The sequence below is a fragment of the Bacillus rossius genome, chromosome 1 (genome assembly GCF_032445375.1).
Source record: "Bacillus rossius redtenbacheri isolate Brsri chromosome 1, Brsri_v3, whole genome shotgun sequence".
Classification (NCBI taxonomy): Eukaryota; Metazoa; Arthropoda; class Insecta; order Phasmatodea; family Bacillidae; genus Bacillus; species Bacillus rossius.
In genome coordinates, this window is record NC_086330.1 from 255,728,612 (window position 1) to 255,750,633 (window position 22,022).

Below are 22,022 nucleotides of genomic sequence, written 5' to 3' on the forward strand. Positions count from 1 at the left end.
AGGTCACTTTATAAACAGTGTTATCGTAAAGAATGGGAGCAAGAATTGAAATGTTTGAGGCGTGGCAAAACGGAATTTTCCGCCGTTTGTTCGACTTGCAACTCGGAACTGAACGTGACAAAGGGCGGCTTGAAGACGCAAGCTCATGCTAAAAACCAACGAGCTGCTGATCAGAGTTGTTCATTGACGAGTTTTGTAACCAAACCAAACAAAATAATTGATGCGGAACTGTTATGGGCGAACTTCGTTTGTGAAAACAATTTATCTGTGAAAATCAGTGATAATTTCACGAAACTTGTCCCTCAAATGTTTCCAGATAGTGAAAATGCAAGAAACTTTCCTTGTTCTTGCACTAAAACTAGCCAGATAATTATTCAATCTTTGGTTACATCAGCTTCAGATTATGTTATCTATGCAATGAAAACACAATTTTTCACACTGATGATTGATGAATAAACTGATGTTACCGTCACTAGGCAGGTTGTAGTGTTAGCAAGGTTTTTTCCATCTGGGATTGTTGAAACTCATCTGTACAAAGTAATGGCTTTGAGTGGTGCCGCAACTGGAGAAAATCTGCTGTGGAAAGGGTTTTTTCAGCAATCTCAAGATGGTTAAAACTGTTCACAGATTGTCAATGGAATCACCAATGTTAAATGCGCTGTTGCATTGCAGAATGAGAACATCTGCAGGTCTGGCTTTCTAGCCCACTGACGAGATGCAGAAAAGAGCACAGAACATGAAAAAGTAGCTAGTTAATGATGTGAAATACATTTGTTTTTTTTTTTAAACTTGTAAATAACTTCCGTTGTATGGATGTATTTATAGTTTGTAAATAAGAAAAGCACCAAAGCCTATACTTAAGAGAAATTTTTAAATTACTTTTCATTTTATTCTGATACCAACTATTAGTTTTGTAATGTAAGTGGCAAATCTTAAATTTTTTTTACATTCATTTGATTTTTTTTAAATTATGTTTTGGAATGCAATGTATATTTAAAATTACCGCGAAAAATAAATTATGTCAATTAGGGCTATAAATTTTACAGGATTTTTAAATGCTGTAAAGAGGATTTAGGAACCTAATTTGGTCGCAGGCCTGGCATAAAGTGTCACAGTATGAAATTAATGGGAAAACATGTTTTCCACTGCTTTGTAAACTTGCAAAGGCAATGCTTATTCTTCCACACAGCAATGCAGGAGTGGAAAGGATATTTAGTAAGCTCAACCTTATCAAGACAGCGCACAGGTCATGTCTTGAATCGCCAATGCTAAATGCTATGTTGCATATCTCTTCTAGGAGGAATATGACAGAATTCCAGCCAACAGAAGAAATGAGGAATAGGGGCTAAACATCTGAAAAAGTGATATTTAAATACTGCCAGTGGTGAAGTGTAGGCTACGTGTGTGTGTGTAAATACATGTATAAAGTTTTAAATATTGAAATGTTTTGATTGAAGTATAGTTACATACATTATGATCAAGTAATAATTTTCATAAAAATTGCATATTTTTTTGTATTTTTTAATGTAAAGGATTTTACAGGATATTTTGTATTCAAAACAAGGATATTACAGGATATTTCACATTTCAATCAAGGATATTGTTCTTAAAATGGTGGCAGCCCTGCGTTATTCTGAAGTACGTTGTAACGGAATTTCACTGTAGCTACAAAAAAATGTGACAAATTTCTAAAATATCAATAACCCGTGAATTACCACAACACAGTTATTTACACGCTTGTTTATTGGTGACAAAACTCTATAATATCAATAAGCAACTAATTTCTCGGGCACCCTTATTTTCACACCTGTTTTCACAATTGAATAAATGTTTGTTTATTTCGAAGCCAAGGCCATAGACTACAATAACTCTAGAACACAGTACAAACAATGCTCTCTTCAGAAGCCTTGCACACTAGTTTACATACAGCCCCAGTGCACAGGGACCCTAAAAATTTAAAAAAGGCTTCTTTTTTTTTTAACAAAGCGAACACATTTTTTAAATCCTTCTATGATAGATCTTAAATGACAACTGAACTCAATGTCTGTAAGATTGTATGAACTACTTCACATGGTGATGCTGCAGCCAGCTGGTGTTGAACATGAGTCACTAGCACGACATAAAGACACTCCCTGATAAAACTGCCATGCTCGTGCTGGCAGAAAGTGAGTGACATGAAGGGGAAATCAAAGTGTACAAGGAAACACAGAGGAGGAAGCAAAGGAGGGAATAGGAGAATGTTTGTGGCAGTGTCCCAAGTCCGAGGCCCTATTTCACACAAGTTACAAGTCTATGAGTACAAGGGTTGTACTTACAAGTGTTTCAACAAGTATTTACAAGCATATAAATATGTTTGACAAATGACAATGAACACACTTGCAACATAAATATACCACTTATTTAGCTTTGTAAGCTGAATTTGTATTTTAAGTGTAACAATTGCAGTTGTAATAAAAAAAACCACCTGCAACTTGTATGAATACACTGGAACCTAAGGTATTGATCTGTACTTTAGTGGAATAGGACAGGATGGTGTAATGGATGATTCTTAATTGAGGGTACAAACCACTGACCATCAGACTCGGCTCTGACCAGCAGCGATATCCCCTTGAGACGGTCCACGTACGCAGACGAGACATGGCCCGTCCCTCTGTCATCCCACTGACGGTCTGCGTTCAGCGCGTACAGCTTCACTCTCCTGCGTGTGTCCGTCATCATTCGCACCGAAGACGTCTCCTATTTCACTGCGCTCCACAATCTCATCTGCAAAACAGCCAGTTTGCCACCTGCAATAACGTATAATAATATATGATTTACAATATTCACTTTTCACTTCTAACTTGTAGTGATCCATCTAAACTTTTTTCTGGTGGTTTTCTACTAAATGTAGTAATGTTTCAACTTAAATTGCTGGAAATGCTTTCATATACAGCAGAGAAGTAACACATTTATACTATAGGGAAAATGACAGCGAAAGTCCAAAAATATATTACATACAGAAATTTGTAAATCCTGGGTATGTAAAAATTACATTATACTTAATATTTGAAATAGACATTAACTAAGCACAAATTTACAACTGAACGGATTAGAATATTTCGTGGAGTTAACTTCAACCAGAAATACTTTAGAAAACCACACTCATCCTGAGATGATGAAGGCTACTCACTTCAATTAACAAGCGATGTGCTGGTGGTTGTAGGCTGGCAAAACACAACAAGCATGGTTGTGACTCAGCTCTACGCGTTGTTGCAGTTCATCCTGCTTGTGGCGTTGGCCTGCTGACACACCAGCAATCTCTACACAACTACAGCACAACACTCCATGATCCAGCAACTGTACTTGATTTATAGCTGAGTCAGTCACCACATACAGTACAGTCACTGGGAACATTCATTCACACAAATATGCACTGATAAGTTACATTTCAGTACATATTTCCCTCTATTGAAGACACATTTCCCTCTATTGAAGACACATTTCCCTGAACTACTACAGCATGTTGATATTTAGTTTCTTTGCTATTTCCACTTTATTATGACATACAACATTATGTCTTGAGAAAAGTTTACGCATGGCCAAAAAGTTTATTTTATGCAACGAAAAAAAAACTTAAAAAAGACTAGTCAAGAAACCTTCTCAACCTTTGTTCAAACTCGTAGAGAGAAAAAGAATCTAATAGATGCAAAAAATTAAAACCATTGAGTGAGTCTTTTTTATTGATAGCTGAATATCAAAAACCATGCAAAAGCTGTTCTCGTGAGTGTCGTTTTAAGTGTAATACGGAGTAAAACCACTCTCCAACACATACACTTAAATAATTTTAACTTTTTAAAATTTCAAATACTTTTTTTTTTTTTTCAAAAATAAATATTTACATGTACAAAGAAATGTCTACAAGATTTTAGAATGGGATGTTTATGAATCTGTCAGAGTAAAACATTGCAACAAAATGCAGGGAAAGTATTGTGTGCTCCAGAGAAGCAGCCGGCAAGTCTCCGCCATCTGACCACTGCCTTTTCTCGAGGCAGTCAGCACCCACCATACCTCCATTTTGCAAAACAGTGCAAATAAATTTATAAATATGTACACTGTAATAAAACCACAATTATAAACACACAAAAACTTTTTATGTTTTAAAACAATACTGCATCTTAACACAAAATAAATAATATGACTGCCAAACAAATTAACTTCAAAATTATAATTATCTCTTCGATTAAAACCCAATAACTAAAAATGCCACAAAATAACCCTTTTGTGAAGTGTATGGTTTTCAGCAGGCTTTTAATGCAGTAAGCTCTCGTTTGCTCAAAAACTTTTAGCATTGTCATATAAGTAAAAACTAATTTTCATGTCTTTCCAATTCCATTTCATGTCAATAACGTTTTTTTATCAGGCCTGATAAAATATAACTATTAAGCTGTTAAAAATATATACATATTAATTATTTTAATTGTCAAATCTTGCTGCAACAGAAACAGATATCAGTAATGGCCATTTTTTGATATAGAACTTAGTGTCATGAACCGAGACAAAAAAAACTATTACCTACCTACTCCCATTAATTTTGTAGTTTAATTTTTCTGGAACTGTATTCCGGATAATGTGGCACTTTTTGATAGTTCTGGTTTATTTATTACACGTACATATATGTTTCATATAAACCCAGCAGGATTCTATAATATGATTGGACTGGTACATTGGCAAGTCATCTTATGGATGTTATTTATTAACTTTCTAATACCAAACACTTTTAGATATTTATTTTAGCTACTAGTAAGAGCAGATAATATATAGGCTTTTAGTATTATATTTGATCTAGTACAACAAATTTTATGACACAAACTAGACAGACATCATTCTTTCTCACACAAAGTTTTGTTATATTTTAAGTAATATGTAGATCATAGAATAAGTGTGACCATTTATTTTTGATTGATGTATTCTGTAAGTAGTCTAAAGTTGTTAAAGAAATTATTTGCTACATAAACTTATTTTGTTTAGTTAATCCATAAATATTCAAGAAAAAGGTTAAATTAAAACTGGCTAACTCATCAGATAAACTTTGTACACAAAGACTCCCTTCTAACCTAAACAGCTAGGCTACTTTTTTTTTTCAGTTTCACTGACATCTATGCTAAGTTAGAATTTGAGCAAGCATAGTCGCCTCCCTGCCGTAGGAGTTAACTTTATGAGGAAAAATGTAATCTTTGATTTCTTTGTTGATTTAAGTCAAAGAAATAAGGGTAAATATGTATTGTACGGATTAGCGCCAAAAAAAATCGTACAAATATGAAATAACTTTCATTATATCGTCGGTCTAATTAGCAAACCTCGTAACTCCCTGAAGACAAATTTTACAAGAGAAGCAAAAAACTGAAAAACTTTTTTGTTTGTACTAAATATGTGTTTAATTCATCAAATAAAAGTTAAAACACCCCCTGACGTTTGTCAACAAACTTTGTGTCAGTTTTTAATTATTAAACCTTTTTTTAATGGAGTTACAAGGTTTTACAATCATAAATTCAAACTTGAAAAGGAAGGCTATCATAAAATAAGTGATAGTCTGACTCCATAGTTGTTTTTAGGGACTGCAAATGGTCGTATTTAGTTTTCTTTATCTTCAGCCTCTCAGTGTACAGTGCTGGCAAATGATTAAATGGCTTATCAGTAATGTTCTTTTTGAGAATAGGCAAGTTCTTCCACTCTTCTGTGAAACCCAACTTGTAGGAAATAACCCCATCTGGAGTGTACTTCAAGGCTCTGATGTCAGTAACATGGATCCCCAGTTATTCTGCCTGGTCTGATAGAGCTATACACTTGAGCATGATCAAATTTAAAAAAAAAAAAAAAAAACTGTGAGTCAAATAATGAACTTCATATGGACGTGGATTTCTGTGTGCTTCCCTACAAGTTGTGATGTAGTCAGCTGGAACATTAATCTTCTTGTTTTTCAGCTTATTTTTTTTCTTCGAGTGCATGGAGTCTGCCTCCATTTGTGTGTGTCCGACCTCCAGAAACTTTTTCTTTATCGTTACAAACTTTGTCACCGATATGTGTAAGAGTGCATTGGCGAGAGTCACATTTCTGTTCTGATAGCAGCAACCATCACTATACAGTATCAATTTGTCGGCATCGTTCCTCAAAGGTAGTTGCGACAAGATGAAGTTGCAAATTATTGTAGCAAACTCATTTGAACCAAGGCCCCTCTCAGTCTCGTTCCACAGATAACAGAAGCCATATTTGGCTTTCAAATCGAAAACAGTAAAAGAAAACAATGAAAGTGCCAATATCGTAAAGAATGTATGATGTTCTACAAGGAATACTCATGAGATCCATGCCGAAATCATTCTTGGCTCTTGACATTCTGAAATGAAGAATGGATAGCTAAATTGTATAAAATAGTTTAGACATTACCTTCAAAAACATTTGATATTATGGCCTGTATTACAAAAGTTTGAAAAGTATAATTTATTGCAATAAGTGTTTTGTATGCATAAATAACCGATGGACAATAGTTAAAGTGTGAGATAATAATAAAATGTACCTGCTCCATACGTACAAACAATATCGAAACAATTAGAATAATATTTTAAAAACAATTAATATACAGTCCAACAATAACACTGTGTTTGTTTACTAACAAAATGGAGTTACGAGGTATGCTAATATGCAGAAAATCGACAGCTGGAGATAAGAGGTTTTCTGAAAATAGGATTGTAGCCCATAGGGATTGTTTATTGTTATGATCTTTGGAATGGTAATAGAACACATAACTGAGTATATAGCAGTACCAAAAACCAATTTTTGACAAAAAGTGGAGTTACGAGGTTTGCTAATTAGACCGACGATATGCTATTTTACGTCCTCTTTTGTGCTTTTATGAATACAGCCGAGATTTAAAACAGTAAAATTAAAAAATTCCAATAGGAAGAAATATCTTGAGATGAACCATAGCATGCCAGTTTAATTTTGCCAACTATATAATGGTTTTATACTTTAGTGTTGTGAGTACGGTTTTAAGCCTTAGCAAGGCATGACTAGCAACAGCATAAGGCTAACCTCACCCCACATGTTTACAGACCGCTATTTAGTATTCAGCGAGCAGATAATTCACAGTGGATTCATCATCAATAAGATATATATAAATACAACCTAGAAACAGAAAAAAATACCTGTTATAATTTCTAAAGCGTTGCACAGCCTTGACTGTCACGGTATCTTACATTCAACACAATTTATAGCCTCCTCAAAGCGCATCCACAACGTCGGAGAATGACGATTTCTGAATGTTGCAACGTTCGTCCAACACAAATACTACAATTTATGTCAAACTTCACTCTTTAACGTAGTTCCTCTTATATCAATAAGCACGACAGACTCGTCGATCCAATAGAAACTTCACCAGAGGCAAATTTTAATTTACACACACTATAAACGTTACTTTCCAATAAATAACAAAAAAAAATACCCAGTACGCTAAAAAAGAAGTTATATAAACAAAATCACAACATCATAACACTCAACATTCTTCTTTGTTTAGTTTTACCGACTACTTCACTCACTGACGTACTCACATTACGAACAAAACATTGACAGCCATGTTGGATTTACTCAACAACGCGCTACGGGGTTCACATAAGCTACAGAAGGGAGCCCCGCGCAATACAAAGTGAGTTGAGGTGCAGGATAGATTTTTAAGGACAATATGAGATTATTGGCTCACTACAATTTGGTTCACGCGTCAGGTGCGTCGCTCGTTATCACTCCAATTTGGTTTTCATCCAATTTTCAAAGGATATAGATGAATAAGATAATTATTAGTTCTGCCTATTGAAGAAAGTATTCTTGTCTTCTCACGATCAATAAACAGTTGGCATTTATAAACGTGGCGCCTGAATAGTAAATAGTAGGTATTTCCTTGGCTACGATGAATAAACTGACCCTTGTATCTGCATTACAACTGTTTGATGATTTTTTTAATATAGGCCTAATTTTTTAGTAGTTCTTGATTGGGAAATAGTATGAACTTAGTGATTACGATTATTACAAACAATAACAAGCACTAAAGGTTTGTTAAGCTTGCGGGATACCGACTGTTAATAATTATGTGAACTACATATTACGTCTACTAAAAGAGAATGTTTCTCTCTAGACATTAACTGCATCACTTCAAAGCTTTTCTCTTAAAACATTTGAGTTTATATTAACTATGATAAACATGACGTACAGCAAAGTAAGGGTCAACAATCGACCTTGAATCACAAAATGTAAGAATATCTTATTGTTTACAAATGCAAAAAAAAATTATAATTTGAGTCATTATTCTATAATAGTTATAAAAACAGCATTGTTAAGAGAATGTCAAAGGAAAATACTATGCCTGCTTACTGTTTTTAATTGAATCTATTTTTGCATGCAATAAGTAATTTGTATGCAAGACTAATTCTGCAATGATAGTATTAGTTCGATATTATACTCTACCATTTTGTTTTTTAATGAACATAGCTTAAGATTATTGGTAAAATCAATATTTGTGATTTATCAAAAATAATGCATCCACTAAAGCTGGTCACTTGAAATAGTCTGTAATTCTTTAAGTAACGCAATGAAACCTAATATTAATACTAAACAATTACAGCTCAAAAAAAGGGCCAAAAAGATATTGACACTGACTGCCAGTACTTATGTTCGCAGAGGCTGCTATGCCTCATGAATGCCTCATCAGTATGTGTGCAACGAACACGCCCGTGCATGCAGTGCGAAGCAGAAAGTATAGAGTTTTTAACAGCCTGTGTCGCTGACGTGTCGATAGCCGCCTGCGTGACTATCGACCTCCAATCATGTATTACTCCACCAAGGGTATTTTGTATTCTTCCGCCCAAACCACAAATTCTGAATGTAATATTCGAGTTATTTAAAAGACTCTTAATAACAGCTATCTATGAATTCACTAATGTAATGCTTAATCACAGTGCTATTTGTCGAACTCTTGGCCAGATTCGCTTACCGCACTTTGTGCACTTTGCGCGCGAAATTTACCCCGGGCAGCACACGCCTCCTGGTGGAAACAGCAGTCGCCCTTCGCCTGGTTCCGAGGCTGGACGCATCTGCGCACCACGGATCCTTCATCTTCCTGCCATCATTGAGTATCTGCAATTGTGTAAGTCTTAAATCCGTTTCTACCTGCTACGTGACCAGCCTCCTTCAACTTGGCCAGACCCCACTGGTCATTTAACTTATAGAACTTTGCTCCTCCAGGACACATTTTATAATTTACATAATTTTATTATCTAAAAAGGGCAATGAGTGTGGACCTATCTTCAAGTAATATGGACTAGTGTAGTGTATTAATGTAGAGTGTGATGTCTGTAAAGATCTATGATATCTATGGACGGGTGTTGTTATTTTAAGTAATGAAGCAGCATGTATCGTTAGGGTTATAAACGTGTGATTAAAGTGGTCTATATATGAAGAAGTATACTTATTTGAGTACATAACAAATGGCGACGAGGAAAATAATTGTTGGAAGATTGTTAAGATAAATTTTATGTGCCTGGATATCCTACCGGCCGCGACGGAATGTCTGTTAAGGAAGACGGAGTTTCTTCGGCGGGATCGCCATTATCGCCTAAAGAAGAAGCTGTTTGCATGTTTGGCAATGTTGGAGCAATTGAGACGTATGAGTTATCACAATATTGGGACATTTATTGCGAGAGGTTAGAGCAATACTTTATTGCGAATCATATACCTACATGATGTTGATAAAGTGCTGGTGCTGTTGACGGTTATTGATACTACTGCTTATAAGTTATTACGGGATCTGTGTGACTCTTTGCTGCCTAAAGAAAAGAACCATGATGAGCTAGTGGCGATTTTTAAGCGGTAGTTCTCACCGGCAGTTTCCATTTTCCGTAAATGCATAGAATTTCACAACTTCTATCAATGTCACGGGAAGAAGGTGACGGAATGGTATGCTAGATTGAAAAACGCGGCAATGTCATGTGGCTTTGGCAAGTTGTTGGAGGACTTTGTGAAAGATCGTTTTGTAGTTGGTATGTTGCCGGGGTCGGTAGTGGATCGGTTATGCGAAGAGGAGCCCAGCAGGACACTTGCAGAGCTACTGGCAGTTGCGGTGAAGAAGGAGGGGTCAACACTGCAGTTGCAGAGTTCAGTGCACCACGTCGAGATCACGAGGACCTTGCAGCGGGGAAACGAGCGGAACCAGCGGGAAGCAGTTTATCAACATACCGAGTCCGGGAGCATGAGGCGCAGCACAGAGGAACGACGGTGCTATGCATGTGGTGAAACCAATCATAATTTTTGGAAGTGCAAGTATAAGCAAATGCAGTGTAAAAAGTGCCTAAAGGTAGGGCACTCAGCCAAGGTATGTACCACTAAAGCTGTTAATTTGGTGGACGTGGATGTAAAGGAAATTTTCGGCCATGTGTGGCTGATGCAACAAGCTCCATTATGGTAGTGGTGAGGGTCAATACAGCAACTATTGAAATGGAGCTAGATACTGGTGCGACAGTCTCTGTAATACCATTGTCTATGTATAATGACTTATTGTGCGAGTGCCCCTTGCGGCCTACCTCTGTTAAATTAAAACTGTATAGTGGCGAACTTTTGTACCCGGAAGGGGAAATACATGTTACTGTGACCTATGGGAAAACTAGTACGGTTGGTAGATTGGTAGTGGTAAAAACTAGCAGAAAACCGTTATTAGGTAGGGATTTGATGAAGGCATTGAAAATACCTATTATGACAAGTGTGAACAATATGGCGGCAAACAAGGACAGTGTTCAGGGATTGGTTACTGAGTTCAAAGGTTTGTTTGATGGGGGTCAAGTCACTTACTTGCATGAAGAAATTGAGTTACGAATTAAGGCAGATGTTAGACCTAAGTTTGTGAAACCCAGAAGGGTGCCATTTGCATTCCGGGCTAAAGTGGATCTAGAGTTGGAAAGACTTGAGAGGGAGGGGGTTATTACCCAAGGTTAGTAGAGAGAGGTTGCCTCGATCGCTTGCGCATCGTTCTGCGCATCGTGTCGCTTGCAGCCCCGGCTCGGCTTGCCAGCCCGTTCGCTCCTATCAGTTACTTAGTTTACAAGCACATCTGCTCGTAATAACGTGTCAAACTACAGCGTAATGCAGGGAGAGTTATTGTTGTAATGAGTTTAATTGAGAGTGCGTGTGTTATTACATGTTAGTGTTGCTTATATCATAAGTGCACAGGTGCTTCCTTAATTATAACTAGCAGGCAAAATGTTAACACGAATTTAAAGTGAATTTGTTTTGCTAGGCTAAACGCTGTTAAAAAGTTGTATTTAAACATTACAATGCTAGGTACGCGGTGTACAGTGGCTGTGTGTACAAATAGTTTGGTAAAAACAAAATCTTTACCTGAAACAAATCATATAAAATATCATCGATTCCTACGTTGAAAGTGTGAGTTCAGAAATGCCGACGTGATAGTGAGTGGAATACAAAAAAAACTTACATATGTTCAGAGCACTTTACAGATGATGATTACGAGCGCGACTTGAAAGCTGAGTTGTTAAATACATGCGTTAAAAGACGTCTTAAACCAAATGCTGTACCTTCATTAAAACTTGGAATTACAACACCTGTAGAAACATTGGAAAGTCGTGGGCGCCGAGAAGACCGAGTTAAATGTAGGGGAAAATAAATGTAATGTAAATTAATCGTAGATTCAAATGAAAATGTAAGTGAGGAAGAAACATGTTCTTGTAGTCAGTTAAAGCATTCAAAGTCTTGTTCTAACAATGACTCGGTTGAAATGCTTAGGAAGGAAATCCAAATTCTTAAAGAAAATTTGTTTCTTGCCGAAAGAAAGTCAGTTTTAAATTTGGAAGTCATGAAAAAAACCAAAAAAAGAAATGTAAATTTTAAAAACAAACAAAAAAACGTTCTTTGTTAGAGTTCCGCATGCGGAATATTCTTTCAAGTGTTTTTTTTCTTTCAAAAATCAAATTGAGTTATTACTTTCGTTGAAAAAAAGAGTAAACTGGACCAATAAGGAAATCGCTTTCACTTTGCGTTATTTCAGTAAGCGTAGTTATTTATTTTTAAAACAGAAACTTAACTTCCCATTGCCTGGACTTTCAACTCTTCAAGGACATTCTTCATTCGACATGAGAAAAGGTATCCTATAGTAAACATGTTTATTTGAATGTAGCACGTTCTTCGTTGCTAGACTTCGAACGCATTGTTTTTCTTTCATTTGACGAAGTAAAAGTGAAAAAAACACTCGAGTATGATGCAAAAGAGGATGAAATTGTTGGCCCTTATTCATATATGCAAGTAGTCATGGCTCCAGGGCTGTTTTCAAACTGGAAACAAGATATTTATGTTAATTTTGACCAGCTATGGCTACTTTTATTAAACACTAAGAAATTGATATGCAATTATTTTAAATATTATAATCTTGCTGAGAAATAAATACAAATATGCCATTTTGTTTACTAGTTACATGTTAATCATATTAATTTTTTTTAATTCATGGATTCATCACTTAAAATTTTGAAAATTTTTACTATCACTGAAAAAATATGTTGAAGTAATAATTCATCCTTGTTTTCAGTCACAGCATGTTTTCATTTGAAAAACATATAAAAGCGATTATAATAACAGTAATCTACAAAGCATAAATGAAATACTATAAGTATTGCGTATCAGACATGTGAAACGAGCCGAGCTGATAAGAGAAAGCCGTCAGTCAGCAGGTGTAGTCTTACGGCTGGGAACGGCGGGGCTGCAGATGACGTCAGAGTGGAGTGTCGGGATGTCTACATTGTTATTATGGGATCGAGACAACCTCTCTCTACTAACCTTGGTTATTACCAAGGTAGATACCAGTGCTTGGGGTACTCCGCTAGTGCCTGTGTTAAAACCAGATGGTGAAATACGGGTTTGTGCTGATTATAAGGTAACTATAAATGACGTCCTAGAGGAGGAGAGGCATCCTATCCCTAAGGTGGAGGAACTATTTGTAGCCTTGCAAGGAGGTGAATATTTCACAAAAATTGAATTTGTCAAATGCTTATAACCAATTACGAGTGACTTGTGAAACAGGTAAATTGCTAGCATGGAGTATGCATAAAGGCATATTTGTTGTCAATAGGTTACCATTCGGGTCAAAGCCAGCATGCTCAATTTTTCAACGAACTGTAGACAAAGGTGTTGCTGGGATGTAAGGGCACTGTCACTTACTTAGATGATATTGTGGTGACAGAGGCTACGGAGGCAGAACACTTGGAGAACCTGCGTCAGGTTTTCCAGAAATTACAAAGTGCCGGGTTTAAGATGAATAGGGATAAATGTAGTTTTTTTGTAAAGGAGATCCATTATTTGGGGCATATCATTGATAGAGTGGGCATATGCAAAGACCCCAGCAAAGTGGAAGCAGTTTCGGAGGTGCCACACCCTACGAACGTGGAGGAGGTAAGGGCGTTTGTGGGCATGGCCAATTATTATCAGAAGTTTATTCCTGGGTTGGCGAGCATGCTGTGTCCTCTATATGCGTTGCTAAAAAAAAAGGGTAAGGTGTTTGGGTGGTCAGTGGCTTGTGAGAAGGCATTTGTAAGGGAAAAGGAAGCGGTAATTCTCCACAGGTTCTGGTACATTTCGATGTAAATCAACAGTTGAAGTTGACATGTGATGCATCGGCTAGGGGTATAGCAGCTGTGTTAGCTCATGTTTATCCTGACGGGACGGAGATGCCGATAGCATTTGCATCCAGGGTTTTGTCTCCAGCGGAATGTAATTATTCTGTCATTCACAAGGAGGCCTTAGCTGTATACTGGGGCGTATACAAATTTTCGCAATACGTAATGGGCAAGCATTTTGTACTAGAGTCTGACCATAAGCCCTTACTGGCTATTTTTGGCGAGCAGAAAGGCGTTCCCGCTATGGCAGCGGGAAGACTGCAGCGCTGGGCCCTGTTTTTGTCGGGGTTCGATTACACAATGAGGCATGTGAAGGGGACATGTAATGTTGCAGATGGGCTCTCTAGGCTGCCTTTACCTGTGGCAGGTAAGGCTGAACAGGTAGTGACAGTAGAGGATGAGTGCTTACATTTTGTGGAGCAACTGCTCTTGATGCTGAGACATTAAGGGGTGAAACAAAAAGCGATACGGTTTTGAGTGCAGTATGCAGGTATATTCAGATGGGCTGGCCGCACTTGGTGCCGGATGCCTTGAAGCCGTATTTCCGCAAGAAGGATGAGTTGTCAGTGGAGCAAGATTTGGTAATGTGGGGTTACAGGGTTGTTGTTCCCCAGACCTGCCGCAAGAGACTTCTGAAGGAGGTGCACTCAACCCATCTAGGGATGGTTAAACTTAAGAACTGGTGAAGGTCATATTTTTGGTGGCCTGGTTTAAATGCAGACCTCGAAGATTATGTGCGGGCTTGTGAAGTGTGTATGTCAGCTAGGGCTGAACCACCGAAGGTGGTAGATGTAAAGTGGCCCGAGTGTAAGGAAGTTTTTGAGCGAGTCCACATAGATTTTTGTGGCCCTGTTAGGGGAACTTGCTATTTGGTTATCATTGATGCGTTTTCTAAATGGGTGGAGGTTTACCCAATGAAATCTTTGGCAACTACATCATGTCTGCAGAAATTAAGGGAGACGTTCGCAAGGTTTGGGCTGCCTAGAACTATAGTAACTGATAACGGATCCAATTTTGTGTCAGAAGAGTTTGAAGAATTTTGTGCCTTGAACGGGCTTGAACATTTCACATCCCCGCCGTACCACCCTGCTAGTAACGGGGCGGCTGAAAATTCAGTGAAAACCTTCAAGGCTGGGCTACTGAAAGCTTTAAATGATGGGGTCAGTAACCAGATCCCAATCGAGACACTTGTGAGCCATTGCCTCATGTCCTATAGATGTGCACCCCATTGCACCACTCAAAGTAGCCCGGCGCAAATGGTGTTTGGTAGACAGATAAGGTCAAGACTGGATCTCATTAAACCCCAGCTGTTCGTGCGAAGGGACAGGTCGGAAATAGGAGCGACCAGCAGAAAGGTACAGTTTCTGGTAGGAGAGGAGGTATGGGTGCGGGACTACCGAACACAGGGTAGAGTGTGGAAAAGGGGTCGAGTGCAGCGGATTCAGGGTAACAGAATTTTGTATTTTGAAATGCTTGACTCTGGAATGGTGTGGAAAAGACATTATAACCAAACCGTTCGGGCTGGTAAAAGGTCAGACGAGGGCCCTACACCATGCATTCCGCTTCCGGGGGGGGGGGGGGATTGGAGATACACAGCGGGCAAGACCCCCCCTCTAGTAGAGTAAGGAGGCCCCCCTCAAAGCTGGATTTGTAAGGACAGCTCTTTTCTCAATGGTGAGAACATTTGTAAATGGGCAAGTGTAAGGTTATAGATTGTGAGTTGTGTGTCGGGATGTTGACTTATTCCCCCGCTTAAGGGGGGAGATATCTGTAGTGTATTAATGTAGAGTGTGATGTCTGTAAAGATCTATGATATCTATGGACGGATGTTGTTATGTTGAGTAATGAAGCAGCGTGTATCGTTAGGGTTATAAACGTGTGATTAAAGTGGTTTATATATGAAGAAGTATACTTATTTGAGTACCTACATAACAACTAGCCATGAGGCTCTATCGTGTTTTGCTCACACGGGGCTGCCTACAGGTTTCAGGTGCAACTAAACTTATTCATCATTGACTGGGACTCTGCAGTAAGCTGCATAGCAACCATGTGGGACACGAGTCTACGAACCCTCTGCCCATTTTTTTAAACAGAGAGGCTAGATGTCCTTTAGTTTTCCAATCGCGCCATGTCGTCTGCGCATATTATTTGTTTCCTCTGTAATCTGTATATCCTTAAGGGCAGTATCCAGTTAGGTGGCTCTCATCAGGTTTTAGTGTTAGTCGTACATTTCCAGTGAACTTTCTGTGTTTGCTTGTGCCAACTCTACAACACGGATCTGTGTACATCGTTTGCCACACATGCCTGTGATAGAGGTATCCTTGTAAACCATTTGTTATTCGAGTTGCTGTGAAGAAGTGGGATCCGATGCACCAAGATAAGTCCCAGACTCGGGAGTGAAACAAGCAAAGATGTGGACAGCACAATGTAAAGTGTGCTTGCTGTTAATAAATCTGACATCATACTAGCCATGGTTTTCATTCCATGAAGTTAAGGCATCCTGAATGGCTTGAACAGTTCAGGGAGTTACTCTGTCAATGTGCCACTGCCTCCAGCCACATGGCCGATGCCGACCCCATTAGAACCCTTGTGCTCTACATGCAAACCAATGGCGAATATTCTGTGTAAGCATTGTAAGCAGTGCTTACAGTTTGAGAATATTATACAATACTACATTCTGGAGTGGCTCGTTTCAATGATACATGCTTGAATGGCGAGCACATGATCACTCCTATACCATGTCTGTCCCTTCCATTATGAATCTCTGCAATCTTTTATTGGAATTGATGGACACCTCTCTAACTGCTCGGCTGTAGCCAGCTGAGCTGCCTATCGCCCTTTTTACCCTGTGTGGCAGCGCATCACTGCCATGGACAGCCTTTTGTGAGCACTTTGGACAGACCACTACCCCTACTCTCGACAAAGGGTGGGTTGACATCCCATTACCATCCACCTCTATGTTGTCAACCCAGCTGTAAACCTGTAAGCACACTGTTTCATGCTTGCAGCCAGTATTGGCCGACTGAAAATTTGAGACCACCAAGACCAAGACCACCATTGCAGTTATAAGGGGGTAGGATGGAAAACATTATCCTCCATGCCGAGGTTAGTACATCGTTGGCCAGACAATTGTTTTTTTTTTACTTGATGTACAGTGATATCATTAAAAATGTTGTTTAAGTGCGAGATCTAATAAACATATAGCCAACCATTTTTTTTAAAATTATTTTCATCTTTGGATATGTCATGTGCAGCTCGATTCTTATATTTATATTACTTTGCTATCATTGTATATGCTAGTAGTAGTTTGTAATTTTTAGTAATTGAATTAAGGACAGTTTGTTTCATAGTTTACACATGCACTCAGTCCATGCCTAACTACTAGCTCAAATGCATTGGGAGGCAGCTGGACCAGCATCCATATCATTTATGTTTTTTTGTGAAAAAAATTACAAAATATTGTGTGTACAATTTTTCCTGTGGTGTTAAATCTCTATTTTATAGAGATATTTGTTCCAGTATAATTTTTTTAAATCAAAGTCCTTAACCTAGAGTTTCCTACATCCCTCCTTACAGTTTATATCATTATTTACCTACAACTGTTTGTTTTTATCCCTTTTACTGACCTAAATAGCATAGTTTGTCTACTGCCTTCATGGATCTGAATGACTTCCTGTCCATTGCTTGCATAAGAAGCAGGGACTGATAACTTATGCCGTATCACAACACTGGGTGCTGCAATCGTGTCATATCTCATTGGTATAGTCATGTAGTATCTTCAGGAGCTTTGTAATTTAAGTCATGTACTACCTAATAGCATAACTGCAGCTTGAGATAGTCCAACTCGTTTCGTCAGTAGACATAAGCTCTAATCACATGTTTTCCTATGCCCAACAGTATGTGCGCCTGATTACAGAGTTCCATGGTAGCATGCTTTCTCACCACACCAGCTTTTCTCCAGCTAAACCCCTTCTCATACTCCTCCCGTGCATCGCAGGCTTATTTAACTCTCTCCTTCCCTCCCACTATTGCCCTCTCTCCCTCTGGGAGGTTGCTCTTTGGATTATCTTTTTAGCACATTGCCCCCCCCCCCCGCCCCTCCTCAACACAATTTACTTCGTGAGGCTCTGGTCCTGCAGCAACTGCCACTTGCACAATCACTTAGCGATCTCTGGTGGCCAATTTTGTAACTAGTTGGTCTTAGCATTAGCCCTCTCTCGGTCTTTGAGTCAACTAAATCCAAGACATTATTTATCTATCATGCAATGCACATGCCATCTTCAGGCTTTCTGGCCAATTACTACCCTCACACACATACACACACACTTTCTTCTTTCGCTCCTGCGGGATCCTTTAACTATGTGTGTTTACCACCCCTCAGAAAATCTCATGAGTTGGAAAAACGTGCATGATGGTTTTAGTGTACCTTCTCATTGTTCAATAGTTGGTTCTACATTAGCACTTGATTAAAATATATAATCAATTTCAACTATGAAAAGTTTCCCGTAATTCGGTATTTTACTATTTCTGGTGTTCTCCACCTAATTTGATTTACATATCAGGCTATCTACATTGTAGTCTACTTCCTCCTCACCGTGCGGTAAGTACAACCATTACTTATATTTTAATGTCCCCCCTCCCCTTGCAATTTGGGATCTTTGTCTTTAAGGCTCTTTTTTATTTCTCTGCGCCCTTTTTTTTTTTTTTTGCATAGTGGGTTCTAGTACCTCCTACAAGGATGGAGTCAACATTTGACTTCCCGAAACTGCTGGGTTTACTTTAAACTGCAGTTGGCTGGAGTTTCGTTGCGATGACTGCTTGTCTGTGTTTTTGAGTCATATCCTGATGTCTACCCTGCAGCTGGCATGGACAGATAACTCAGGTCCTTAACGTTAATTTAAGTTAACCTGCTCTTGCTTTGTAACTGGGCCAATTGTCTCTCTCAACATAAATCTATCTGTGTTTATTTCACCACAAAAATCTAAAACAGAACTCTTCACCTGATCTTCAAGAAAATATGTATTTATCTACTCTAAAGTATTGCTATAAGCATGTCTCTTTAAACTTAGTTAATCATGTTAGCAAGCCAGTTCTTATAATAATAGTTAAGATGTTTGACCATTACTCATTTTAATTTGTATTCAAAAATGTTGTTTAAATCGCCAGAACCCACACACTTAGCCATTAAAAATTGGATAAATACCTAAGTGATGAATTTTATTTCTTAAATATGCAAAAATCCCCAATATTCCCCTTTGGTGGATTTGCACCATACTGATCCTACATTTGATATGACTCCCCCCCTTTTTTTAATTTGTGCACCATACTACATGAAATACGTGCTCCACAACAAGTCTAATGAAGGGTTGCTAAGCACTATATCCAGTATATTTGGCATTTTGAATTAATTAAATAAACATTGCCTTCTCTTCTCAACATGCTCAAAAAGTTTATAATATTTTAATAATTAAATTTAAATCCATAAAAATAATTAAATATTGCTTTTTTGGGAAGGCAAGTGTTTCATTTTAACTGCTCGGATATTGTGGGGTATAATGTCAGTGTGTTCGCTGGGATGGTAAATCGTCCAGAAACAGGCACATGTCGCGCAAGAGGTGCTGTTATGTGAATGCCTGAAATTCCTTTAAAATGGTTATGTATAGGGTTGGTACAGCAGCATGCCTTGCAAGTGCCCGCTCCTGACTTTTCAGTCATGCCGGGCGGAATCGAGCACTAGTAGCCAGTGTGAAAAAGCGAAACAACCAAACCAACTTACCTGGAAAAACAGTGCAAAATTTAGGTATGGTGGAACTAGACAATACTGGAAGAAAGCACCTTAGTGTTTTAAGGGGAATTATGAACTATTAAGTGAGACTCAGTCAGAGTGGAAGGAGTAGTCCATCAAAAGGTTGTCATATCCACAATTTTGGACTCGACCAGTGTTGTTCGGCCGCATTATATTTCTGCTGTATTGGACCTTATTCGAAAGTGAAACGTTCGCCAGTGTCAAGTTTTTTCTAAAGTATTGTGTTTTTGCACAGCAAAATTTCCTAATATCTGCTCAGAAAGTTCTGACTTGAGATGTAAACAAACATCTGCCATCTTTATCTGCTCTTCTCAACCATGAAGTGAGTGGATGGTTGTTGACTATTGTATGAAAAATAGTTTGAATTTAAAATTTCGGCTCCAAAATCTTCCTCCTATTCAATAGCATAATTTCCCCAATATTTACCTCAAGATCACTCTTATATACATAAGGATTTGTGTAGTATCTACATACTTGCATTTTCTATTAGCATATAAACATTGTTGCAATTTTCGATATGCCAAAATTTTGCACCATCTACCCTAAGTTGTGTTCGTTGGTTTAAAGGTTAAGTTTATAATTCTTATGATTTTAAATTATAAACCCACCTTAAGAACAATAAATGTGGGTTAACAATAGAAAAATTTAAGATTTATAAACTTAACCTGTATGCCAACGAGTACAAGGTTAAGTAATATCCAGGTTATGATAGAATTAGTGGCAGTTAATTCCAATCAATTAAAACAGGCGTGAAAGCAACTGTGTTATTTAAGCTGCATTATTGTATTCATAGGTGTTGTCTGAATTTTTAAATGGATATATGTTTGTAATCGTTGTCAATTTATAATTCAACATAACATTTTTATCCATGGTGAATTTGGTTATGTACCTACTTGGGAAAAAAACCCGACACATGGCAACGATTGAACTTAAAAAATGCAACATTTCAGCCCATAACATAGAATCCATAGGGACGACACCGCTTGACCGCATGGTCATTAGACCGTATGAGGGGAAAGTGTGTCAGAATCACCGCAAGCCCCGCCCCCTAGCTGCCATTGGCCTGGTAGCTAGCGGGGAAAGGGAACGTGACCAGGAGAAGAACTACATAAGTACGGGACCTCGGTTTAGCCTTGCTGAGTCCAGAAAAGTACAAATCAGATTACAATCACAGTATAATGCCACTTGCCAAATATTTTCTTAATGTTATTGAAGAAAAATATTACGAAAACCTGTATAGGGAATGGCGTTTATTAAAGACTGTTGAAGCACTCAAGAAAGAGGACGAATTTATGGCGTGCGGTAACAATGACCCACACAGATTTTATTTTAAGTATTATTTATTTATTTTCCTGCCATACTATATCGTTTTGATTGTTATTATTTATGCTCAGTCTAAAAGCCAATTAACTACGTGTATTCATGTTTAAAAGCCGTCATCAACGTCTGTAATAGAAATGTGAACAAACCAAGTTAAAGTCATTTGACAAAACCAAAAATTGTATTTACGTCTGGAAATGATATAATATGATTTGATTTAATTTATAACCCTAATTTTATGTTGTAAATATTTCCTAAAAGATTTCCTGTTTGTTTTCATATATTGTATTGTTGACTGGAGTTCTATCTATGTGTCTGGCCTTCCAGGCAATCAGGGTTCAGGATTCATCAATAATGAGTTTTTAAATATAATTTGAGAGAGAATAATTTAGCGTCATCTCCGTGTGGGTTAAGCACCAGACGCTGTTGCTTTAATTGCAACTTTTATTGAAATAATCATATACATTGTGTTGGGAGTGTTATCAAAATGTTCTGCGATATAAACTACCTACACGTGAGTGAATGCAAAGGTATTTATGCATTTTAAGAACTTTATATCAGTAATTGAAACTCAAATCAAGGCAATGTCATTGTTCAACTAGAGATGCAATTTTGAACATGTGAACTGAAACGTCTATATTGCCATGTAAAAACGAATACCTTACAAATAACTGTGATATTTTATTAAGTATTTGGAAATGACATAAATTGAGATACATTTTTTTTTGGTTAAATCTTCAACTTAAGTTACATTACATGACCTCGACCCGATTTCAGTGGTCCGTATAGAAAATATTTTTATGCCCCCCTGAGTAACCAAACTAGCCGGTAATAAAACTGATAATTATAAAGCAGGAACTGCATAATTTTTTAAAGTCATATAATTTATACAAGTGAAATTAAATAAAGTTGGATTAGACTCAGAACTCTTGGTAAAATAGTGCTCGACGTATTGTCCTGAGTGTACATCATCTACTTCTGACTCATCCGTGATATATTCATATAAATAATAATTTTAATATATAAATTTAAGAAGAAAAATTCTAATATTTTATTGTTGAAAATCCTTGTGTCATTATAGTGTACTGTGTTGTGTTGAATAAATGTTTATTGTGTGTTTTTTAAGTAAAATAAGGATTTGTACATACATATTGTCCTACACTTTTTACTTAACAATCAAATTAAGTTAATAATTGATTTAT

General features: G+C 37.5%; 1 protein-coding gene across 3 annotated transcripts in view; it reads right to left on the bottom strand.

Annotated features, from left to right (window-relative positions):
• The window catches only part of LOC134527491 (serine/threonine-protein phosphatase 4 regulatory subunit 3), a 269,007-nt gene extending 261,189 nt beyond the window's left edge, over positions 1 to 7,818 (bottom strand). The window contains exons 1-3 of one of the 3 annotated variants that reach the window (XM_063360215.1): positions 7,581 to 7,818; positions 3,170 to 3,278; positions 2,574 to 2,763 (exon numbers count right to left, since the gene is read on the bottom strand). In XM_063360215.1, the coding sequence (XP_063216285.1) occupies positions 2,574 to 2,718 (145 nt within the window). In that variant the 5' untranslated portion in view covers positions 2,719 to 2,763; positions 3,170 to 3,278; positions 7,581 to 7,818. Of the gene's footprint in view, positions 1 to 2,573; positions 2,764 to 3,169; positions 3,282 to 7,178 lie in introns of all 3 variants that reach the window. The other 2 variants (XM_063360213.1, XM_063360214.1) reach the window with 2 other exon arrangements.
• Between the last annotated feature and the right edge of the window lie 14,204 nt (positions 7,819 to 22,022).